The 24660-nt window shown below is 46.0% G+C and overlaps 1 protein-coding gene and 1 long non-coding RNA gene across 4 annotated transcripts in view; one reads left to right on the top strand and one right to left on the bottom strand.

Moving 5' to 3' along the window:
- Positions 1-308: 308 nt before the first annotated feature.
- LOC131903879 (uncharacterized) lies at positions 309-4787 on the top strand. Of its 3 annotated transcripts, none has more exons than XR_009377622.1 (4): positions 309-720; positions 1378-1534; positions 1706-2168; positions 3106-4787. It is a non-coding gene; the product is annotated as an uncharacterized LOC131903879 (long non-coding RNA). The 3 variants fall into 3 exon arrangements; XR_009377623.1 differs by having other exon boundaries at positions 311-720; positions 1378-1541; positions 1794-2168; XR_009377621.1 differs by having other exon boundaries at positions 314-720; positions 1794-2168.
- A 10835-nt stretch (positions 4788-15622) lies between these two features.
- Positions 15623-24660, bottom strand: part of Faf1 (Fas associated factor 1) — a 335197-nt gene continuing 326159 nt past the window's right edge. Inside the window, exon 19 of the mRNA XM_059254707.1 lies at positions 15623-15871. Coding sequence (XP_059110690.1) covers positions 15788-15871 — 84 coding nt within the window. The 3' untranslated portion in view covers positions 15623-15787. The remainder of the gene's footprint in view (positions 15872-24660) is intronic.

Genomic DNA, 24660 nt, shown 5'->3' with positions numbered 1-24660 from the left:
TCAGGCATGCAGTCCCTAAGGCCCCTGGGGCCTAGGCCTCGCCCTCGGGGGCCGCCAGTGGGGTGGCCTCCCCGGCTCTGCGGCCGGCCCTCCACTACCTGCCTCGGGCTCCGGGCTCCGGGCTCCTCCTCCGCCGGAGCTGCACGCACTGCCCAGCTCTGCTCGCGCCGCCGCTCTCCCGGCCTCTTCCCTGTGCCCCCGGCCCCTTATCTGACCACGTCACCCTCCTTCAGCCACCATGTCCGAACTTCCGGACCCCCCCCCCCCGCCCCTCGGAGCACAGCAGTCCAACACTCCGGAGGGGACTCGGGACCGGGGACCCGTCCGGGGGCCAGCCGGTTGGAAGCCGCGTCCCCTCGGTGCGCTCCGGACGCTGCGCTCTATCCGGGCCTGGTAGCCCGGCGCTGCCAGCTCTCAATGAGCCGCTCGCCCGCTCTATTGTTGCTCCTCAGGGCTCCATTAGACAGAATTGGACAACAATGTGGCGCCTGCCATTGGCCAGGGGAGGCAGTCGGCGCTCTGATTGGCCGGGCCCGCGCCCGGGGAGCCCCTCATTCTACAGTGTCCGAAAGATTCGAAACTCCGAACGCTCCGCTGAGTGCCTGCGGGAAGGGAGGGGGCGCCAGGGAAGGAGTGCGCGAGGAGGAGCGTTGCAAATGTCGTGACAAGAAGTTTCCGTGCGCCCGAGAGCGTGTGAATTGCTCCTAATTACCGTGTCCGGTGCGCCTCTCCGCGTAGACGTGTGTAACCCCTCTACTTCGGGGGCGCCGGCTCCGCTGCGCCACTCTGCCTTGGCCGGGGGCGCTTGGCAAGGCCGAGCTTCCCCAGTGGCCCTGGAGGCCTAGGGCGGGACGGGGGCAGGTGACAATTCAATTACCGCTGTCGGAGTGGGAGTGGAACCCGGGTGCCGGGGTGGGGGAGGGAGGGCGTTCACCGCAGACTTGCCAAGATGGTTTTGCTGGCTTCCTTCTGACGGTGTCGAGTGTGCTCCCAAGTCCGACGTGCTCCGAGGTGGTTGAGAGCTGTTTTGCTCCCCTCCCCCTCCCCCTGCCACCTTTAATGCTTAGGTCCTTGGTTTTGCAAAGTCCTGACACCACGGGCTGCACGGAGGGTAAGTGTGATTTGTAAGGAGTGGCGTTTTTTAAGCGAGGAACCCAGAGGAGGAACGAGGGTCGGTGCGCCTCAGCCTCTCCTCTCCCCGCGCCCCAGCCCTGTCCCTTGGCCCCCTGTGCCCTTGCCTTTCTTCGTTTCTCCGCATCTCGCTCCCCTTTTTGTGGTGGTGGTGGTGGGACTCTTTTTGTGGGTATTTGAAATTAACGAAGTTTACTTGTAAATTGTTTTTAACGAAAGTAAAAGGCAGCGTTTGCGCCTCCCCAGGTTCTCTCGGACGCAGGATGCACCGGCCAGTCGGTCCGGCCACTAGACCGACCACAAGGCTGCGCAGGGGGCGGGGGGCCTTGGACCAACTTTGACTTGGCCTTCTGCGACCTGTGCTGACGTCACGACCCCAGGACCGGTTCGGTCAGCGGAGGAGGTAACAGGTTCGAATTTTGTATCCTTTCGTAGTTACCCCCTTTCGGAACAGACGTCGAAGTCCTTGGGCGGGATCACCCTCGGATTCTCTAGCTCGGGCTTTCCTCCTGCCTTTGCGGCTAACATTCTGTTACTCTCATTTTTTTGTTTTCTACTTTTCTCTCTTCTTCAGAGTAAAGAAAATTCGTTTAAATGAAAAGCGAGGCCATCTCCTCACGTCCTCTCCACCCCCTACCGTGTGTTTTGGCATTGCTTTTTAGAAGCCCCTGGGCCTCGGGAGTCGGGTCGACGCCGACGCCGACGCACACACCTGTTAGGCGCACGGAGCCTGCCTCGGTCCCCAGCCCCTTCCGCCAGGAGGACCCGCAGCTGGGGCAGGAGGAAGGCGAGATCGACAGGATCCCATAGCAGAACCACGCGCCTGCGAGGGTCGGGATGCGCCCTGTCCAAGAAGCCAACGGAGGATCCGACCCGAGGAGACGTGACGGGGCGATGAACCTCAGAATCTGGCGAATAACTTCCAGAAAGTTTGCCAGGCCAGTCTCAAGGGAGCTGGGACCCGAATTGCAGAGAATAGCAACCTGGTTGTGGGGCTACCGAGAAAGTTCCTTCTCTGCCGCCGGAGAAAAGATTTGGTAGGGAGTGAAGAGTCTGGAGATACAGGTGGAGTGAGGGTGCGGTGGAGTCCTCCGCGTTAGGCGCTCAGGGTCCCCCACCCACCCACCCCTACACAATTCCCCGGGGTCAGAAGGCAGAGTAACTCTACCTATGCCTGAGTGCTGGCCTGTTGGCGGGAGGGCGGGAAGGCTCCGTGCGCTGCGGGATTCCACGCGCCCGTCTGCTTCTAGAGTTTTTTTGTTTTTGTTTGGGGGGGGGCAGTTTTGCAGACATTTTTTAAACCCCCAAACGAAGTAACCTACCCAGATATGCTTAGTTTTCTGGGAAGCGGTGGCCTAAATACCCTTTCTCGCGCCTGAGGCCAAGAGTCCTGCACTTAGATAACGAACTCACCAGAGCCAACAGTTTCAGGAACCCGAGCTCTGGCGTGGACCTAGATCGAACCTTCTTAAGAGCAGGAGGTATCGCACCCTGGAACCCAGGCCAGGCCAAACTACAGGAAGTCTCCCCCTTTTCTGGTGCTCTAAGTTGGTGTCTCCACAGGTCTGAGACGCTCTCTTTTCACAAGCCGAGGTTGGTGGTGTTCACATAAAGAATGTAATGGAGGGAAGCAGGAAAAAACCCGTTCTGGGCTGAGATAACAACCCTGCCCACCCGGTAGGATGCCTCTGCCCAGCTCTCCAGGCCACTCATGCTGTTAGCATCTGCTGATATGAGCAGCTGCCCAGGTTGAGGCAACAGGATGAGGCCCCCAACCACCACCACCACCACCACCACCACCACCACACACACACACACACAACTCATTGCAGGATTGAACACACCTTCATGTACACATGAAGTAGTGGACGCCCCCGGGGGGCGCGCTCACCTCTGACGTGGCCCTCTCACCCAAGGGACCCTTTCAAAAAGTTTGGCCTCACAGTATGCTCTCATAAGCACGTTTGCCTGCAGGCACAACCCACTTGGTGAGTGATCTCAGACTCAGACGCCTGCAGAGTCCCACGTCGTGAGCCTGCACCCTCAACATTGAGCATATCTATCGGAGCACGGAACCCTAGTCCTTCTCCATCTGCTGGGATAGAGACCTTCACTCCAAATGAAGTGGTTGACAGCGAGGGCCCAACTCACACTTTCAGAAGTGTCCTCAGCTCAGAATCATTTGCTGAGGAGTCTGCCGGGCCGGTGGGGAGGGGGCGTGTGCACCCAGCCAAGAAATCCTCCACACCCTCATTCCAACCCCATCCATCCATCACTCAGAGCCACTCCACAGAAGAGGCCCAGGGGGAAGGCCCAGGTGGGGACCTGGGGTGATGTGGGATTGGGCGCCTAGAATGAGGATTCTGTACCACTGACTAGGAGAAGGGCTGGGGGCATCAGTGGGGGACCTGGGAAGCGTTGACTTTTGCGCTGTTTGCCCGCGGCCTCGGAGCAAGCAGACGCCATCTGTTTGCCGGCTGCGACGCTTCCCGTTTAATTACCCTCCCGGCAGCCTAATAGAGATGATATTAAACTAAATCTTTCTGACATTAAAAGTAATTATCCCCAAACCGGTGGCTCTGGGACGGATTCGCCCCTCCCGCACAGACCCCTTTCCCACCGCTCTGGATTCCGTTAGTTTGGCTGAAATTCTTCACCTGGGAAGGGCTGGAGGAAGGAGCCTTGGGAGACAGCGTCTCCGAAGGCAGGCATGCCTGACGCGCGTTTTGCGCACCAGAGTGACTCCTGTTCCTGCGTGGACGCAGGCATGGACGCCAGCACAGGAGACATTTTCCTCCAGTCTTGCTGATTAAGACGCTCTGTCGTGCGTGCCCAGCGCGAATGGGGAGGAAGGGAGCCTGGTTTGCTGTCTCCTTTGAAATGGCCCTTGATCTGGCCGAGGCTAGGGCCAAGGAAAAGACACAACTTTGGAAACAGAACAAAACAACAAACCACGCTGCCCACTGTGGCTCTGGGCTTTTGCATGTTCTTCCAGCGCCTTGCACTTTTCCCTGCAGTGACTTATGAAGACCCACCTTCCTCTACTGGGTCCCATTATCTCACTTGTCAGGTGAGAAAATGATTCCAAGCTGGAAGGCGACACAGAGGAGCGCAAATTTCAAGCCTTGGAGTTGCCATCCCTGGCCAGTGGTCTGCAAAGTTCTGGGTTCCACCCGAGGCTCTCTTCTGCACCTGGGGTCCAATCGCTGGTGCTTAGCTTCTTTAGGGAAAGAAGCACTGGGCGCCTTACTCGAGGAGCAGGCAGAAGGGCCAACTGAGGCAGAAGGAGGGACCGCACTGGTTGGTGCAGGAGGTGCCTACACCAAGTTCCAGCCATAGCTCCAGCCACAACCACTGGCCTCCTTGGTCAAGCCCTGCAAGGGAGCAGGGTTGCACAAGGTTTCAAGGCTTTCTGTTTTGAAGTGTCCTCTGTGTTCGCCACTCTGCTAAACTGTAGGTGTGGCCTGCTTGCTTAGCACACAGTGCTAACGGGAAGTGCAATAGCTCACTTCAGACCTGAGTGCCTCACGAAATTTAGAGCGGTGTAGTAACTTACCTGGGGCCGCCATGCTGCACAACCTAAAGAAAGAAATCCAGATCCAGTGTTCAGTCTTAGACTTTTGTCTCCTCACCTCAATTCTGAGCATAATGTGGGACTTAGGGTTTTTTTTTTTTTTTTGGTTTGATTTCATTAAATTCGCCAGTTATTCAAGGAAAACCGAGAATCTGGCCACTCATGTTGAGTGCCAGGCTCTGAGGACCAGAGATTAACTACTTGTAATATACTCTTACAGAGTTCACTGGTCAACTAGGCACAAGGTCACCCACTGTTGACCTCACAGTGAGAACAGTGGGCATGGAAGGGGCTTCCTGAAGGGACCCCAGTGGAAGCTGCCAGGGCTTGTTCTCAATAAACATCTTAAACATTTTAGAAAATTTAGCAGCATATATTTGATACATATTTTTGTAAACTGTTTCTGTGTGTTCATTTACAAAAATATGCATTTTGTTTACAAATATAAGCATTTTTCATGTTAATCAACACACACAATCTTTAAAAGGATTTAAAAATATTCAGTTATATGGATGTACTTTATTTTGCCATTTTTTTTTTAATAGTTAGTCTCCAGTTTTTGCTCTGATAACATTGCTACCATGAGCAGCCTTTGTGAATGTGACCAATTATTTCCTTAGGAAAACTTACTAGAAATGCGAGCAAGTCATCAGAGGCTTTTCCGGGCATTTGATAGCTACCTGTCAAACAGCCCTCAAAAAGGCTGTGACAGGCAAGACACTCAAGATGCATCTTGGGGTCTTTTTAATCTTTGCTAATTCAAGCAAGAAAAGCAGCATCTCGGAGGCACTGCAATTTACATTTCCTTAGTTTTTTCTTTATGTCATGGCCACTGCTGTCCTTTTTTTTTAAATAATATGCATACATCCTTTAAGAACTTAGAACTTCTCTGTAGGTCAGTACACACTCAAGGCAGCAGTACCCTCCTTTCTGTAAAACGGCTACACTTCTCCACTCTTTGGGTTACTGGTTTTGCTATTACTATCCTGGGGTTTTAAGTTTTGTTTTTTTTTTTTTTTAAAGTAGCCATACTTGTTAATTTCCACTATAAATGGCATATATTTACTGTATCTTAAGATTTTCCAGTTTTAAACTTCTAAAATAATTTACCTCCATTTTAATATTTATTTAGCAAGTAAATACATTTATTAGCTCTTTTCATTTTCTATCTTTATATAGTTAGCTCAGTTGAAAATAATTTTTATGGAAGGTGTGACGTTTGTAACAACTCTCCCCCAAATAATTAGCTGGTTATCAGAGGACTATTGCATGACCGCCCATTCCTCCACTGACCACATACAGAAATCTCAGATGACCTTTCTGGCTTCAGTACATGTTTTCTCCAGCCTCAGTCTTCTAACTCTTGTACTAGTGTAATATTTCAGAAGGTGGGTCATTCTACTGATTCCTGATTCTTCTTTTTCAAACATCTCAAATTTTTTCCAAAACACAGTAATCTGAATCAACATTTTATCAATTTCAAATCTTGTTAAAATAAAATAATAATTGGATTCCCCCTTTCTTCTAAGACAGGGTTTTCTGTGTAGCCCTAGCTCTCCTGGAACTCACTCTGTAGACTCAGAGATCTGCCTTCTTCTGCCTCCCAAATGCTGGGATTAAAGGTGTGCACCACCAGGGCCAGGCAGAGCTTGTCTTTATAAATTACTTTGAGAGAGGCTGTGCATCTTTACAACGTGGGATGTTTTCACCCAGAACACAGTGTGACCTTATTTCTAAGGGGGATATTTTTGGTAAGCCTCACCCTTTCCCTCCATACTGTTTCCTAAACACATATCCTTGGTATAGTGTATAGCTATTTTGAACAGAATCTTTTCACCCATTATATCTAACTGCTAATGACATGAGCTTAAGAACGTTACTTTGACTATCTTCATCTTGGGACCAGCCTCACTCTTGAACTCTCTTCCATGTCAAGTTTTCAAATAGTGCTCAAAGTTTTTTGAGGCCCCGAACTAACCAGGCTGAAGGGAAATGGTCAGAGGTAGAAAGGTCCAGGTGATCTGCAGGTCCTCCTGGACTTTGGGGACCAATGCTCAGATTGGTGACTTCAGGAATTAGCTTCCAGGGTAATGTTCCAAGATCCCTGGCTGTGATATTGAGTCCAGTCCAAGTCTCTGGTTGAGTCAAGAATTCTGGGTGTAAAGGTTGCTACACGTCACTGACACTGACAAGGCCTGACCACCTGACTTGGGGGAGTCATCAGCTGTCTCTGCACTTGCCTCTCAGACTGTCTGGCAGTCAGTAGCAGCCAGGCCACCACAAGGGGAGGACAAGGGATAGGGCTGGATCCTGGGTCAGATCTTCAACTGGACCTCCCGAGTGCAGCAAGGAATTGCTGGTTGCTATGAACTCCCAGCCTGTAGCATCCAGGACACAGGAAACTGAAGAGGGAAGGATGGATGTGGAAAGGAGAAGCCAAATGCACCTCCACAGGTCACCTGTCAGTTTTCATCCCTTCCTATTTTTTTTTTTTAACTCTGACCCCCACCGCCATTTCCTGTTCTGTCACACAGAAAGTTCCTAGTTGGACTAGGCAGTTCCTAATTTTCCAACTTCCTCAGGACCTGCCAGGCCCAGCCATCTCCAATTTGGAGCCCCATGTTCTTCCTGTATCAGTTGGTACAGATTCCAACATGTTTCCAGATGCCTCAACTGTCTTTTGTCAGGGACAAAAGTGGCACATGCTGATTTGGGGTGGGGTGCAGGTGGGGGATGTTCCCAAACGGCTCTGTGCTGTCCTCTCTGAAACCATACAATGGCCCCTTGTCATCTCCAATTTCTACCAGAGGAAACTGAGAAGTAACTATCAGAAGGAAATAGAGAAATATCCTCCTAGGGACATAAGACTGGTGTGGTGAGGGTTGTTAACAGTTAGGGACTGGTTCTTCACTACCAGTTCCCTGAGCTAGCCTGCTGAGTGTGGAGGAAGGGACACTCCCTTCAATGTTTGGAACCCCTTTCTTTGGAGGACTCTTCATTCCTGCACTTAGCATGAAAATGGCCCCACAAGCCCATAGGGAGTGGCACTATTAGGAGGTGTGGCCTTGTTAGAGGAAGTGTGTCACTGTGGGAGGGCTTTGAGGTCTCAGATGCTTGAGCCTGGCCAGTGGCTCACTATCTCTTCCTGCTGCCTGCTGATCCAGATATAGAACTCTCAGCTACCTCTCCAGCACCATGTCTGCCTGTGTATTGCCATGCTTTCCACCATGGTGATAATGGACTAAATCTTTGAACTGTAAACCAGCCCCAATTAAATGCTGTCCTTTATAAGTTTCCGTGGTCAAGGGGTCTCGTTACAGCAGTGGAAACCCAAACTAACACTCCTTCTCAGCATCCTGTTTATCTCCATGAGAAGGAAGACTGGGTATCTGGAAGCTGGAGATAGAAAGAACTTGGTCTCAGGTGCCTTTGATTTTGAACCCTAATCTGAAAATCTCCCTGCCCCTAGAACCCAAATTCAGATGGATTGGCATGGCTGAGTGACCTCCCAGCATACTCTGGCTATTCAAGATCCAAGGTGGGCTCAGGACTATCTCTCTCCGTGCCCATGCTTCACACTCCATGTTCTGAAGGTTACATTAACCGGAATATGAAACACAAAGCACTCTGCCCACATAAGCTGAGCAGAACAGCCCAGGGCCACTCCAAGCCCTCTGGGAAACATTCTCTCACCCCTATTTGCTCTCAGGGCTTCTATTTGGGGGCTCACACAGCAGAGCTTATTCTTTAAAAGACTCCTCCATAGTGCAATACCACTTTTGTTCAAGAAAGCATATTCTTCATTCTGCCTATCACTTCCCACAGCATGGAAGGAACTCATGAAGAAATCGAAGTATGGAAGTGATAGCTACACAAGCCAGTTCCTTATGACATTTGCTATGGGTAAAGGCATGCCATAACAGAGACCTTAGACTAGCCAGTTCATTGCTCTGGCCCTCAGTTTCTTTATCTATAGTATAATGTCCCGAGATAAGGACTACAATGATGTGGCTAGGAAGACCATGGTTTCTAAATGGATGTTCAGCAGAGTCCTTGGCATTCACCTCTGGAAATAAAGCAAGTTTCTGGCTGCTTCTTCTGACCCCCAAAACGTAGAGAAAAGTTTCAGTAAGGCTTGCTGTTGCCAACTTCTCAGAAAAGCCTTATGCAAATGTTACTAGTGTGTACCCATGGGAGACAGGTAACATTTGCAGGCCCTGGACACCTGTATCCAGAAGGCAGGCTCCATCGTGATGCTGTGGATACCTCCCTTGGCTAATTCTGGGATCTCAGACTTCCAGGTTCACCATACTCCCTGATGAGACTTACCCGAGAAGCAGTTTTTGACTCTTCATCGTGGGGGAGAGGAGACTTTGGGTTTCCATAGTTCTGGGAATTCTCTAGCATTAAAATTGGTGGTTCTATACCACTCCTGTCAGGGCATTCTAGGTTAAGGGTGGAGGCTGAGAATCAAGTTTGTAAGAAGGCTTCAATGAGTGGGCAAGCCAAGGCTAAACTCATTTCCATAGGGCAAATGCTGATATGGTGAAACACTCGGGAACAAATATTTGTTGTGGAGGCAGGCCTAAGCATAGGTCAGTAGTATATAGTATAGAGGCTTAGACTTCTGTTGCTTGCCCTCAGTTTATCAGTGCATGGAACAGGGACTGTATGTTACTCCTCATAGGATAGTTTGTGGTTCATTCCTAACATTTACTATCAGTACCCCGTGCCAGACCCCACAGGTGTGGACCTGTTACAGTCCAGTGGAAAAAGACTTCTGTGCAAATAACCGTAATAATGTGATACCTGCTCTGCCAGGGAAACACAGGGATTAGAAGAGGCCCCTGCCTTGTGCTGTGGGCTCCAGAAACTTACTGGAGAAGCAGTGCAGTACTGGCCTAAGCGCTGAAGCCAAATGGACTGTGTTTGATCTGGCTCCTTGGTTTACTGGTTGTGTGTGACCTTGAACAAATGACCTAACCTCCTGGGCCTTAGTTTGAGCACCAGTAAAGAAAACAATACAAAGAACAAGTGAGTTAATATTATTAAATATCACAATGGCTGGCATATAATAGACAATGTTTAAGTAGTCCTTTCACTATCAAGAGTTGTTTTTGAAGCACCTACATAGTAGCAGGCCTGTGCTGGGCAATAAAACAATCATTGATCACACTGTCAGGAAGTTTATTTCTTAAACAAAACTGGGTCACTCTCTTATCCAGGAAGAGTTTGAAAGGAGTGTAGGGTGAGGAAGGAACTTCTAAGATAAGCCCTGCTTGAGAGCCAGACACCGGTCTTCATAGTCGGAAGGCAAACCAGGGGACTGTGTGACACTGTTAACTAATGTTAACCTACCTTTGGGTCTGAAGTTCTGCATGCCAAGGCAGCCGGGGCAGGGCTCACCAATGATCGAAAGCACAGGAGTGTGCTCAGGGCACAGGAGGCTCCACCAAAGCCCATTCCTCTCCGTTAGTTATGTGTCTCTGGATGGTGACTCAGATTTCCAAACCTCCGTTTTTCTAACTATTCAGGGGGCGAGTCTGAGGATGATGTGGATGAATAGAGTGCAGCATCATGTTGGGCTGACCTAAGAACTCAACACCAATTCCTTTACCTTTTTTTCTTTCATTAATAAACAAGTTGGCTTTGCTTCAGTAGCCATTGGGTACATATCTGCTATGTCCCAGACCCTGGGCTGATTCTGGAAATAAATAATCAAGATATAATTTCTTGGCCTTTCAATATTACCAGATGAGTTGGAGGTCAGGGATGGAAGTGACTATCTTTTAGTACTTTTATGCCAGGATCTCTGTTCAAATTCAGTCAATATTTGTTACATTGTGCTTGTTGTATGTCGGTCATTTTGCTAGGTCTTGAGGATATGAAGTGATTCTGATCTTTTGGGGGCTCATGACCAGGGTGAGGAAGTCATGAACTGAATTACAGTTTGGAAAGACCCAGCACAATGAAAAGGGCGCCTCAGGCCGAAGATTCACAGCACAGGCATCTGACCTGTGGTGTGAGGGCACGAGGCAATGGTCAAGAATACATGTGGGAGGAAGCAAAGTCTATCCGGAAAGCGAAGGATGGAGGCTGGTACTAGTCTATGAAGGCAATACTGTGCAAGGCAGTAACAGAAAGCTGGCACATTCAGGAAAATTTCTTAAGTCAGTACGTGTTGAGGGAATGAATAGAGATACAGGTGGGACAGGAAGTAGGGTAGGTGACAGGGGCTTAAATCCAAACCAAGAACTAAGGTTTTATTTGGAAGGCATAGGGAAGCTTTTGAGAGGACTGAGGCAAGGTAGATGACACAGTGAGGCAAGTGAGAGAACTTTCTGGCAGTGATATGGAGACTGGACTGGAGAAATGGAGACCAATTAGGATATAATTATAACCTTAAATGAGATGATGATACTCTGAAGGGAAGATACTGTGGTAGGATAAAGGATTAGTGAATGGACTTGGGAGACCCCTATGCTTTAAATATTGCTTAGGTCCTGGATTCTGACACATTTCCATGTAATGATAGCACTAGGAACTTCAGGGATGAGTCATATGGAGACTCATCTGTCCATTAAAAATATGACTTTCCTCTTTCTAGCACCCAACACTTTATTATCAGAGTGTCTTGGTCGTGTGGTTGTGCTTCCCTCGAAGGCAGGACTGCACTGTTGCAGACATGCAGGAGTTCGGAGTCAAAGGACAGAGGCAGAACTCTGCCCTGCCCCTTACTGTGTGCGGGGCTTGAGACAATTGCTTGTTTCCTGTATGGAGGAGGTTTAGAACTTTACCCACAGGGTTGTTGTGAGGCTAGAAGAAAGGTTTGTAGTACACTGAGTATCTGACTCATCCTAACGCCAACCTTTCCTAGGGCTCTGGAATACAGGAGCTCCTGGACTGCCTTTTAGTCTGTCTTGTGTGCCATTCTCCAGAAACTGCCACTTCTCACGGCCACCACACACTATTGCAATCCTCTGGGTCTATAGGGCAACAATAGCTGTTCCAACTGCTTTACTGAAATTTTCTAAGATTTTATCAGCAAGTTACTGTTAGTAATTCCTTTTATAGCTGAAAAGCTGTGGTGCAGGAAGGTGAGGTGACTTCCCCAAGGCATAGTGACAGTGAGTGAGTGGAGCTGGTGCCTGCACCCAGGCACTATGGCTTTAGAAGATGGGCTCTTAAGCACATAATACTACTTGGCAAAACCAAGAACAACTAACAAGTTGTGAAAAAGAGTTAAGAGAGTGAAAAAAAGATCAGGTTTCTCTTAATTGTAATTCCTGTCAGATAAGCTTTCAAAATGTACTGGAAGCTGAGTGCACACCTTTATCTCAGCACAGAGGCAGAGGCAGGCAGATCTCTCTGAGTTCCAGGCCAGTCAGGGTTAAACAGTGAAACCCTGTCTCAAACAAAATTTTCACTGGAGGAGAACAGAGTGAGTGGTAAGGACTCTTACTGTTTTCCAAAGCTGATTTTTTGAGAAAAGCTAGAGATACTCAATGCAGAGGGAAGTTCAAGACAAGAGAATTGACTGGTTACATTTAACCATCCTTGGGAGCTTCTTTTGGATATAAAATAGGAAACCACACAGCTTCAACATCGCAATTAGTCTGATATTGTTTGCTTGATACAAATAGTGGTGCTTCGATTTTTTTTTTCCAGTTAACAGATCCCATTAAGAATCTGATGAACACAGATTCCCTTAACACTTAACTTTTGCATATAAAAGAGGATTCCAAGAGCTACTCCTGGGGAGAATGTAGACAATGTATAGGACAATGAAAACAGGAGGCCAGGTCTTGAGCCTTGATACTTTTGCTAAGACGATGGGGACATAAGGCAAGTCACAACCTTTCGAGTACTGTGTGTAGAACTGGAGTGATCGTCTCTGGCTCACTCACAGCAGTGGGCCGATGACAACCATGGAAGGTGAGGTGAACTGCGAAGCGTTCAGAGAACTTCCTCCCCTCTGGTCACACAGCGACTACACGACAGGGCTAAAACGGGAAGAAGCCTCTAAAGTGTACACAAGAATGTTAAGATGATCACATAAGAAATGAGTGTGATGGGTCACACAGATGCAAATGCAATGCCCAAGGTAGTTATTTTTTGAACTGAATTTAGGACTGTGTCCTACCCACTTGTGGGATCTTGAACTGGGTAGATGAATGGGATGGGCAGAAGTGTCTCAGTCAGTGATGCCGCAAATGGAGACAGGGAAGACTCTCTCCCATATCCTATGAGGAAGTGTGTCAGAACTCTGCAGTCTCTGAAATCTAGCCTGCTGCCAGGCATGCCCAGGTCAGTACATCTAGCTTTAATGCAACTACAGAGGTAATGTTTTTTAATTCCATTGGCTAAACCAAACCTACAAAACTTTAACTCTTAACCCCTTGCATTAGAAAGACTCCACAAGAATGTTCCCATCCAACTCAGGCTATGAATGCTTTTGATTCAGATGAACACCTACCTGGATGGCTCATAAAACTCACGGGGTCAGATCATGGTAGCCTTCTAAACCAGAAGCCTTCCAAAAACCCGAGACTATTAAAAGGCAATAGGAAATTGGCATTGCTTCCTCACCCTTTAAACAAATTCTTCAAAGACACAAATGATAATCCAAGAACACAGGGCAGTGACCTAGAATGGGGGATGACAAGGAGTCCTGGAGTCACTGTAAACAGTAGGCAAAGAATGTGGAGGGAACACATTGATGGCCTCACTCAGTGTCTGGAGGCTGGGATGTACAGCTCACGGAAGTCTAAGGTTAAGAAGACCGTAAAAGATACTGCTGATTTTGCCATGGTAGCAAGTCACTTTAGTATTGTGCTTATATGAGAGGGTATCAAATGTTCTTCCCTCCTTTTCTGGAGCTCAATTGACCAGACTCCCAGGAGTGAACAATAACAGGGCCTATAGGATAGGAGTTCAGGAGGCTGAGCCAGTTAGACAGAGAACTTTCCAAGGCAGGGTTGAAAAAGGGTTTGTCAATTTCACACACATTCAAGTAACATTTAATAACGTTTATGAAACTGGTTTCAGGGTAAAGTCTATATGTTGGTATACAGAAGTAAACGGGAATGGTAGGGAACCATATAATGAAGTCAAATCCAGATCAGATGGAACAGGATAAACACAAGAGTGAGTTCAGAGACCTCTCTCAAACCCCTGCCCACACCCTGGCTGCTGGTTCTGAGTATGGCTTGAGTTCAGGGCTGTGGCTTCTCACAGCAGCTACAGATCAAGGTCTAGCTGGAAAAAGAGCTGGTACCCTAGGACAGCTGCAGCTTCGGAAATGACATCTTGTGGTACCACTTGATTAGGAAGGAAGGAGCAGAGCTGGAGAGGAAGTGCTTAGGTGGAACTCCCCTCACAGTGAGCTCCCTTCTTTTCAGTCAGTTGGCAGATGAAGCGTAGTGGTATTAGCAACAATCCCTTGGAAGAATTTTCAGGGGACGTTCTTGGCTGAGCATCAGAGGAAAACAGGTGAATTTTCCTGGCCAATACTTTTTGAGTAGAGAGAAAAGTGACCAGACATATCTTCAGCTTTGGTTAAGTCTTCTCAGAACCCCATAATGGAACCAGGGAAACATACCTAACACACTTACAAAATAACCAGACTTGGAGGCCAACTCTAAAGATAAAGACTAGAGACGACACAAAAACTGCCATAGAGAACATTCTAAGACTAAAAGGAAATTAATTGGCCGTGAAGATATAAATATTCTTATGAACTACCCCAAACCCTAAGTCCATAGATTAACAAAGTCCACATCTACAAATCAAACCCCAGATTACTACATATCAATTCAGGCAACACATGAATTCTAGGCTAAGCCCCCAAATTTGCTCTCTTAAATATATGAAGTCTGAATTTTTAGCCAAAGAATGATATCTCTTTTATTTGGGATATAAATCCAATATCTAATATTAAAACATTCAGAAACTAAACTTATAGAGCAAGTCCCTTGCTGCAGGAGAGCCCACAGGGTAACTGATTAGATTTTGGCAATAGAGAAGGTATTTAAAACACCAAGTGATGGCCAGGTATTGTGGGGCATGCCTGTAACCTCAGCACTTGGGAGGCGGAAGCAGATGACTGCAAGTTTGAGGCCTGAGCTACATAGTGAGATCTGGTCTCCAAAAGCCTAAAAAAAGGAAACAAACACCCCACCAAGTGACAAGGTCCCAGATGTATGAAGTAGCAGGGGGAGGAAAAGCAGGAGAATTGTGTGCAGTGTACTCTGATGTGCCAGCAACTTGGTAGCAGGTACCTGGGAAGTTCTAAATGTCTCAATGCAAGCTGAGTAACAGCTTCCCATAGCTGGCCAATAGCAAGTCTTAGTGCTGGCACTCTCTGCATGCTACCTCAACACACTGTGCACTCATTAGTTCCCCAAGCTGCAATGAAACAAAAAAACTCCTCCAAGATGGAATATGGAGACCATGACAGCAGTATATAAATACCTTGCCTATATGTTAAATCAGTTCTCCAACAAAAATCTCACATCTTAGTAAAGGAGTTAGACATATGATATACTTCTCTGCCCCAAAATGTCTAACCCTCAGGCCAAGAATGTCCAATTTGACTTTCTTCTCTCTGCCTTTTAAAATTAGGTGATATAAACTTAAAATCCAGTTACAGACATAAAAAAGCAGAGGTATGAGCCCTGGCTCAATGACACATATCAAATACACAGCATCCTGATGTCAAGGACAAAAAGAACTGTTCTGGACACTGAAGGGGAAAGATGGGAACTGGAGAGGTATAAGTTCTACTAGGGGTCACTCTCACTCAACAGTACATTAGTTATTAAACAAGGGTGAAGTGCAGGTATCAGGAGAGGGCAGTGGAGGGAAAGGGAGTACTCCATCATGAGGGCTGGGGAACATATACTCATGGATGGGAAATTTTAAGTAGCTATGTTTATTACTTTTTTCCAGCAATCTTGCAAGAGGCAGAAGTGTGACATTGAATTGAGTGAGACGAGCATGTGGGTGGGTTGGCGAGGAGCCCATCTCTTGACATGTATCACTGGCTTGTCAGGAGTGGCTGGTTCCACCGCTGAGTCATGTTTACTCTTTTGCTTCAAGGAAAAGGGTTTCTTGAGGGAACAACTTTACCTCCAATAATGACTTATTGGGGTCTAGCTGAGTTATCTGAAAAGAAAGAAAATACACATTCAGAAATCTTTAACAAGCACATTGTTTTTCAGCCTTCTACACATTGGCATGAGCATGTGTACAGTATCTTACTGGATTAAAATAATTCTGTGTGGTGATGGTGGTATTCTTAATGTTCTCTGAGGAAACCAGGGCTCTCAGAAAGGTCATATTTTACAGTTCCATCTAGTTAGAGGAGTTAGTACTGACCTCAGGCTACTGGCTAGGTCCCTTGCCTCCTGTGTCCTTGGGAAAGACAGAGGAAGATATATTCTGCTGGCTATAAACAGAGGAATGGCATGCCTAAGACCTTGACTTGGTTAACTGCTGGTAGCATGGAGGCTGCTCTGCTGGCTGGGACAACAACTAAACCTTTGGAGGGATAAGGGCTAGGCTCTTCATTAAAATTCCATGGAGCAAACTACAGAATGGCCACTCCACTGCATCCAGAGATGACGCTATCTCAGGGAGCTCCCGAGGAAGACAGCACAATCTCCTCATTGAGGGTATATTTAGCCTGGAAAAATGAGGCAACCACATAATATAACTATATTTTAGAAATTTATAAAAATGTGGGGTGGTGATGGAGAACACCTTTAATCCCAGCACTCTGGAGGCAGAGGCAGGAGGATCTCTATGTTTGAGACCAGCCTGGTCTACAGAGCAAGTTCCAGGACAGCCTGGGCTCTACAGAGAAACCCTGTTTCAAAAAACCAAAACCAAAAAAAAAAAAAAAAAAAAAAAAAAATCAACTACTAAATGTAAAACTAAATCTTTATTAGATCTCTGCCCTTCCTAAGCCAGGGCAGAGATGGCAGGTGAAGGTTTTAAAAACCCAAGAGAAAGAAACACATTTATCAAAAGGGATCATGAGTTCTGCAAGGCTGAAGAGTATTAGGTTTGTGGAAAGCATACAGGCTTTGAAAATAGGAAGACTCTAGTTTAAGTCACAGCGGTGTTGGCTATCAGCTTTGTGGCTCTTGTCTTGTATGAATGATCAAAATTAAATGGGGAAAACACAATTAGCACAGTGTCTGGCATAGAGCAGATCAACAAAATTCGCTACGTATGAGAGCAACTATAAAGGGAGATGGACATGTAGACAATGGGCTACTCTGAGTATGTCATGGATGGTTAGGTACTCTCTAGCTATACCTGAAGCTGCTGCTCTGCTATTTGCATGAGCTTTGGGGCCTTGGGCAAATACTACAGGCAGGCAATTTGCCTGCTCAACTCAGGCCATTCATAATGAGATGACTCTGCTTTCTTCTTCCAGCTAGAGAAGGGGAGCCCCTGGGTGTCAAAGACTGGTAAACTAACATGGGAAACACTGACCTTAGCATATGCAGGTGGAGACTAGGTATGCTCAAGGAGGGTCATTAAGGAGACACATCTACCCCTGGAATCCTTTCTGCTTATAAGGAACCCAGCACAAATCTTGACCTACTAGTATCTCTTGGGTGCTGGGGAGATGGGCAGGCAAGGTACAAGGGAGGACCTAGCTTGCTGTCTGTCTTCCAATGCAGTGGGAGGGCAAGCTGCTGGCAAATGTTTACCTACTTCCCCAATTAACGTATAATACTGCACTGGCTTCTGTCAACAAACAGAGCTATGTTGCCTCTGCTTTGGCATTTTCTGCCCAGCTGCTTCTGCTATTGTTCTTAATTAACATGCCAGAGCTCTTCCGGCATCTTCTACTTTGTTATTTGTGGTTTGTAAATATGACGCCTATTGTGAGAAACCAAAACCATACTAGTGCCAGAGTTGTGAGAACAGGCAGGAAGATGTATTAGGAAGCAAAACAGGCTGGAAGCCTGGAGCATCAGGCCTATGTGGCACCCTACTGGGGTGGTAGAAATGCAAAGTAAGAGATTCATAAACTTTTAGTTAAAATTGTAGTTGTCATTGATAAAACAGTATCCAAGAAATATTAAATGATTTTCCCTAGTCACTTTATGTGGGGGAATTGGGATCTGAGGAAGGCAGAAACAAAAATTTCTTGAACATCTATCACAAGCCAAGCACTTCAAATCTATTTCTCAATTAGTCCATGACCACCATCATGCAAGGCTGCAGAGGTGAGACAACCGAGTTTCAATGCAGTTACCACTTGTTTACGGCTTTATAGTTAGAAGGAATCTGTCCACAGTGTTATGATTAAAAAGACTGAAGCAAACCTACATTCTATCTATATGACCTTGAAGCAGTTAAAAACTAGAGAGTCCATTTTCCTATCTGTAATTGAGGAATCAGTTTCTCCTTTGTAGTCAGTGTGATAGCTATGTGAAATAATGTTAGGGAAGCCTTTGGTGGCCCATCCCAAGTCGGTAAGTGCTCAGCAGATGAACAGCTACTATTGGCTGCGGTGTTTCTTGGGTAGCAGCCCTATACTTTCTCTAGGTTGTCCTGGTTATCTTTGTTTCTACCCGATTGCCCAGCAGGCATGCTACCCTTCCCCTGTATGTAATGCCTTCAGTTCCGGAGATCTCATTCTCTAACTTCAGTGAGGTCCTCCAGCCAGTGGACTGCTTTGAAGTAAACACAGCTCTGTTGAGGCATACCTTCTCAGAGTGCCCATATGAGGCCTCCCCAGCCCATTCTGAAGTTCATTTCATTTATTTATGCTTAATGTTTTTTTTTTTTTTACTATCTAGTCTTTAATTTATTTTCCTTATTTTTTAATCCATTTGCTTTGTGATACAAATTATTACAACAGTGTAATATTATAACTGTTGACAACAATGATAGCCAATAGCTTATAATCTTTCATTACACATCGAATATATTAATTGATGTAATCCTTACAATGGCTCTTGAGCTAGATATTGTTATTTCCATTTGACAGGCCAGGAAACAGGTTTAGAAAGGCTGAGAATTTGCTCAAGGCCACACAGCTAGTAAGCCAGGAATTACATTTGTATCCAGAGCCATCCCCCCACCTCCTTCCCCAGGTTATCTCTGACTATCCTGGGAACTTGTTATGTAGACCAGGCTGGCCTTTAACTCCCAGTGATCTGCCTGCCTCTGCCTCCTGAGTGAGAGTGCTGAGATTATGTCTGTCTGTCTACCTATTTATTGTTTTATGTAGATAGGTGTTTTATCTGCATGTATGTCTGTGCAGCATGTGCATGCAGTGCTTACAGAGTCCAGGTCCCCTGGCTCTGGAGTTACAGACAGTTGTGAGCTGTCATGTGGGTGCTGGGAATTGAACCCGGGTCCTCTGGAAGAACAACCAGTGCTCTTGACTGCTGAGCCGTCTCTCCAGCCCCCAAGTGCTGAGATTAGATCGAGTCACCACATCTGGCACCATATTTTACTACTGTAGTTGCCACCAGCCTACCCTGTATAAGAGTACCTGAACTCAGCAGTAGTTTTGAGCTGGTGTTAATGAGTATATAGATAACATGATAATACACTGTAAAACATACAAAGTTTTTTTTAAATATTGTTTGATCTAAATGCTAGTCTTGTAACTAGTGTTATTCCTATTTTACAGATGAAAACATATAACTAAGAGATTAAATTAAACCCCACTGTTACTGAATTAAATTTTTAAAAATAAAAATAGCCTTTGGTGCTCTATTGCCCAGTAGTATGACTATAGTTAACAATAATGTATTATATAGTTCTAAATAATCAGAAGAGACATTATTTCTCACATTTGGCTTTTTTTTGGGGGGGGGCTTTTTGAGACAAGGTTTCTTTGTGTAGCTTTGGAGCCTTTCCTGGATCTCGCTCTGTAGCCCAGACTGGCCTCGAACTCACAGATATCCGCCTGCCTCTGCCTCCCAAGTGCTGGGATTAAATGTGTGTGCCACCACCGCCCGGCCACATTTGGCTTTTTAAAATATTGTTTTTATTAATTCTTGAGAATGGCATGAAATGTATTTTGACCATATTAATTCTCTTCCTTAAGTTTTCCCAGATCTCACCACTTGCCTACCCATTCAACTTCATGTACATGTGTTCCCTCTCATTCCCTTTCAACTCACCAAGCCCAGTTTGTATTGGCTGATTACTCCTTCAGGGGGCCTGCCATGGCGTGTGGTCCATATACCAGGTGTCACACCATTAAAGAAAACCGACCTTCCCTCTCCCAGCAGCAAATACCAGCAGTCAGCTAGGGGTGGGACTTTGTGCCTGCCTCCCCTCCTCCACACTGGGATTTTGTCTGGCTTGATTTTGCTTTGGTCTTGTGCATGCTGTCACAGTCTCTGAGTTTAAATATGCATCTGCAGTGCTATATCCAGAGAGCATGAGTCTTTGAAGTCAGCCACCACCTCTGGCTTTTATAATCTTTACCCTCCACCTCCCTCAGAGATCCCTGAACTTTGAGGGGACTACTAGAGCATCTGTGGCACCATTGCACCAGTGAGCATATCTTGCCAGGCAGGTTGTTAATGCAGATTGCGGGGGTTTACTGCTAGGGGAGACTGATGGTTACTGTTCTCTTCCAGTAGAATGCATAGCACTTACCAGCACTATGAAAGCCACCAGAGGGGAAGAAGCTTCCAGCTGAGCACCAGCTGGATTTCCCAAGTATGTGATATAGAAGAAGGGGGTTTTGTTTTGTTCCCTCCCCCTTCCCCCCAACCCCCGGCCCTGAGACAGGGTTTCTCTCCGCAGCTTTGGAGTCTCTCCTGGAACTTTCACTGTAGACCAGGATGGCCTCGAACTCACAGATTAAAGACGTGTGCCACCACTGGCCAGCTGAGAGATTTTTTTTTTTATATATCTTTACAAGGAAATATTAATGGGGTAATGGGTATGCTAAGAATTCTATTTTGATTATTATATGATGTATACATGTGTCAAAAAATCACACTGGAGTCTATAAAAATAATCCTATAATCCTACTGTTAAGGGGTATCCACTCCTAACTCACAGAGGCATATTTTCCATAGATATGTGTAAAACCTGTATTTTTTGTGAATTTCATACACAAACACTGTATTTACATCATTTCTACCCCTTCCAACTCATCCATGTCTCCCACTCTCTCTCAAATTCATGACTTTTTCTTTAATTTAATTTTCTTTAATTGTAGACGATAATTGAAAACTTTGCTTCTACTGTGATTTATAGGCGAGAGAGAATGAGGGGGAGCAGGGTACCAAGCTCCTTCTCAGTGGCTAGTGGCCCCATTGTGAAGACACTGCAGTGCTCTGGGCCTCATCTAGAAGGGCATGGAGCATGTCAGAAGGGTTTCCTGAGCCGGGCAGTGGTGGCGCACACCTTTAATCCCAGCACTTGGGAGGCAAAGCCAGGTGGATCTCTGTGAGTTCAAGTCCAGTTCAGCCTGGTCTACAAAGTGAGATCCAGGACAGGCTCCAAAGCTACACTGAGAAACCCTGTCTCAGAAAAAAAGAAAAGAAAGGGTCTCCTGAGAAACAGCAGAGGACAAGAGGAACTGTGTGAGGACAGAGGGTACAAGGAAGTGGTGCTGCTGTTGCTGGAGGGACAGAGACTTGCTATTCTGGCTTGAGTTTCTGAAGGCTGACAAGTGGAAGAGAGCCAAGATGGTGAGGTAAACATCATGGGAGGTAGAACTCTTCAGGGACGCCGCAGGAATTACTGTGGCTAGCAATGGTTCTTTCTCCTAATTTTGTTGCTTTTCTTCTTTTGCCTTCCGGTATTTATCTTCTTCTTGTCCTCAAGTCATCATCATAGTAGCAAGAATCACTTAGTGAACATCTCCCATGAGTTGGGTCCATGCAGCCTGCATTCTGATTTATATGTAGTCTCTTAACTAGTCCTCAAGATGGCCTAGTGAAATCAGTACTAGTGCCATCTTATAGATATGGATACTAAGGCTACCTTGCCCATTGTTGTAGGGACTAAGGTTTCAGAGTCAGGTCTGTCCAATTCCAAAGCTCATTATGATCAGAACGGTCTGGCAAACCAACTTATGAACAGGCTGACTTGGGGAGGGGAGAAGGAAGTCTGCTGCACTCAGAGGCATGCAAATACAAGCATATTTGATGGCAATAGTACCAGCTAACATTTTCTGAACATTTATTTCAAACCAGGCAATCTTTGACATACTTTGCTTTTATAAAAATATTTTTATAATAGTCTTCCAATGTGGGCAAAATGATCATTCCTATTTTATGAGGAAACTGAGTCACAGAACAGATTAAGTTGTTTGTCTAAAGTATTAAAGCTATTAAGGGCAGAGCCAGATTGTGAATCAAGACAATCTAGCTTTGGGATCTACCTAGTTACTAGATTACTTGGCTAGAGATGTCGCTGAGAGTAGTATCCATAGGGAGAAAGAGATTGGAAGAGATGACCCAGAGTTTCTTTTGAATCAAGCTTCCAGGATACAAGACCTTCACTTTAAGAATGGCAGAAGGTCAGGGGTCATTAAAAAATCCTGAAATGTTTATAAAATACGAATACAAAAACCCAATCTAGGTCTGTCTTTTGCCATTTACCTGGGACTTTACTGAATTATTGACTCTCTAAATCAACAGAGAAGGAACACTTTGGGATTCCTTGGGGGAGGAGGGGTGTTCTCAGAGAAGAGGTAGAGTTCGTCTTCATAGTTAGAAGAGGGCAGTCAACCATCCTGACATTTCCTTCATTGTATTTGGGAAACCTGAATGGGCATATTTTCTCATTAAAACAACAGTTTAGCAAACTGGCTTTGTAAAATGTGTATGTTAGCACAGATGGGACATGTTCCCTGCCAAACAGGGCTTTTCTTTGTTATATCAATTTTCTCAGCAATTTGAAATTTTATATGCATTTTTTTTTCCTATGACCTCCCTGGGCTTCATTCAGTTCCTGTTCTAAAATCAATACTCTGTTATGAAAAATGTAAACTAATGTGACAGAGTCTCATCTTGGCCAATGTGGAAATTTCAGAGTGTTATGATGAGAAAATGCCTTAACTATACAACAGTCCAGGCCTTCATTTCACAGGTGGGCAACCTGAGACTCAGAAAGCAAGTGACTCAGCCCAGGTGAAATGGATGATTACAAGCAGACACAGTATGTTATTTCAGGGTGTAGATGGAAGTTTCTCCAGTCCTGCTGCCCCTGAAGTCAGGATGAATCTCTCCTGCCCACAGTCCCAGAGCCACTTCTAAAACAGTCACTCAGAGGCTTATATTAATTACAAACTGTATGGCCTATGGCTTTAGTTTCTGGCTAGCCAGCTCTTTCATCTCAAACTAACCCATTTCTATAAACCTATATATTGCCACGTGGCTGTGGGTTACTGGTCTGCTGGCATCTTGTTGCTCTTTTAGCGGCAGGCAGGTGGGCTGGCATCTCTTCTGACTCTGTCTTCTCTGTATCTCTACTTGGATTTCTGGCCTGGCTGTAAGCTTTTTCTTGCCATAGGCCAAAACAGCTTTATTTATTATCCTATGGGAGCCACACATATTCACAGTACACAGAAAGACATCCCATAGCATCAGGGTTTCTGATATCTGTTTGAGAGTCCTTTTTCTTTTTCTTTCTTTCTTTCTTTTTTTTTTTTTTGAAATAGGGTCTCACTATGTTGCTCTGGTTGGCTTGGAACTTACTGTATAGAACAGGCTAGCCTCAAATTCATTTAGATCTGCTTGCTTCTGTCTCCTGCATGCTTGGATTAAAGATGTGTGCCATCATGCCTGGTCTGTTACAAAATTCCTCATAGCAGCACCACCCTGCCTCTCAACTGCAGTAAAGATATGACACCATAAACATAATGCTACTACTAGATGCTACTCAAGGGGGAGCTGAATACTATTAAAAAGAGCAGCAGTGGTACTTGCAAGGCACTTTATAGTTTGCAAGGAATTTACACCAACAGCTCATTCCCATAGGCTTGGCAATATACAGTCTCTGTTTTACTTGATATTTGACTAAGATTTGCTTTTATTTTGGAATCAAATAAAGGAAAATCTGGATTTTTTTTTAAGATTTATTTATTTATTATTATGTATACAGTGTTCTGTCTGCACATACCCCTGCAGGCCAGAAGAGGGCGCCAGATCTCATTACAGATGGTTATGAGCCACCATGTGGTTGCTGGGAATTGAACTCAGGACCTTCGGAAGAGCAAGCAGTGCTCTTAACCTCTGAGCCATCTCTCCAGCCCCTGGATCTAATATCTTAATAGAGGTAAAATTTTAAATTTCGGATTTTTGTCTCTTTTTACTTCCTAATACATCTTTTGTTTGTTTGTTTTGTTTGTTTGAGACAGGGTTTCTCAGTGTAGTTTTGGTGCCTGCCCTGGATCTCACTCCATAGAACAGGCTGGCCTTGAACTCACAGAGATCCGCCTGGCTCTGCCTCCCGAGTGCTGGGATTAAAGGCCTGAGCCACCACCTCCAGGCCCTAATGCATCTTAACAGCTGACAGGAAGCATCAACTTAAACCCTAACCTTCTGAGCTGTTCCTCAGAACTTCCACAAGTCCCTAGATAACAAGAGTTCTTTCTCACTCTCTGAGTTACAGACTTTGGGTTCAATGAGCAGGAATGGAAAGCAATAATGTTTCTTAAACATATTCCTGCTTTTAGACTAAAAAAATGCACTTCAGAAAAAAAAAATCAAAGCACCTTTAAGGCAGGATCATCCACTGTCTGACTGCTTTAGTGTTTGCCTGCTAGTCTCTGATGACCAACAACTTCCATTTTTTCTAGGCTAAGGAGTGGCAGCACTGTGAGCAGAGGGAGCCAGAACTCCAGGAGCAGACCTTTGCTAAACTAATAGACAATCATGTCAACATGGAGAACCAGCATCAGCATCTCATCTAAACCTTCCTCCCCTCCCAGCAGTGTGAAAGACATC

Source organism: Peromyscus eremicus, chromosome 2 (genome assembly GCF_949786415.1).
Source record: "Peromyscus eremicus chromosome 2, PerEre_H2_v1, whole genome shotgun sequence".
Lineage (NCBI taxonomy): Eukaryota > Metazoa > Chordata > Mammalia > Rodentia > Cricetidae > Peromyscus > Peromyscus eremicus.
This window is presented reverse-complemented; position numbering and strand designations above follow the sequence as displayed.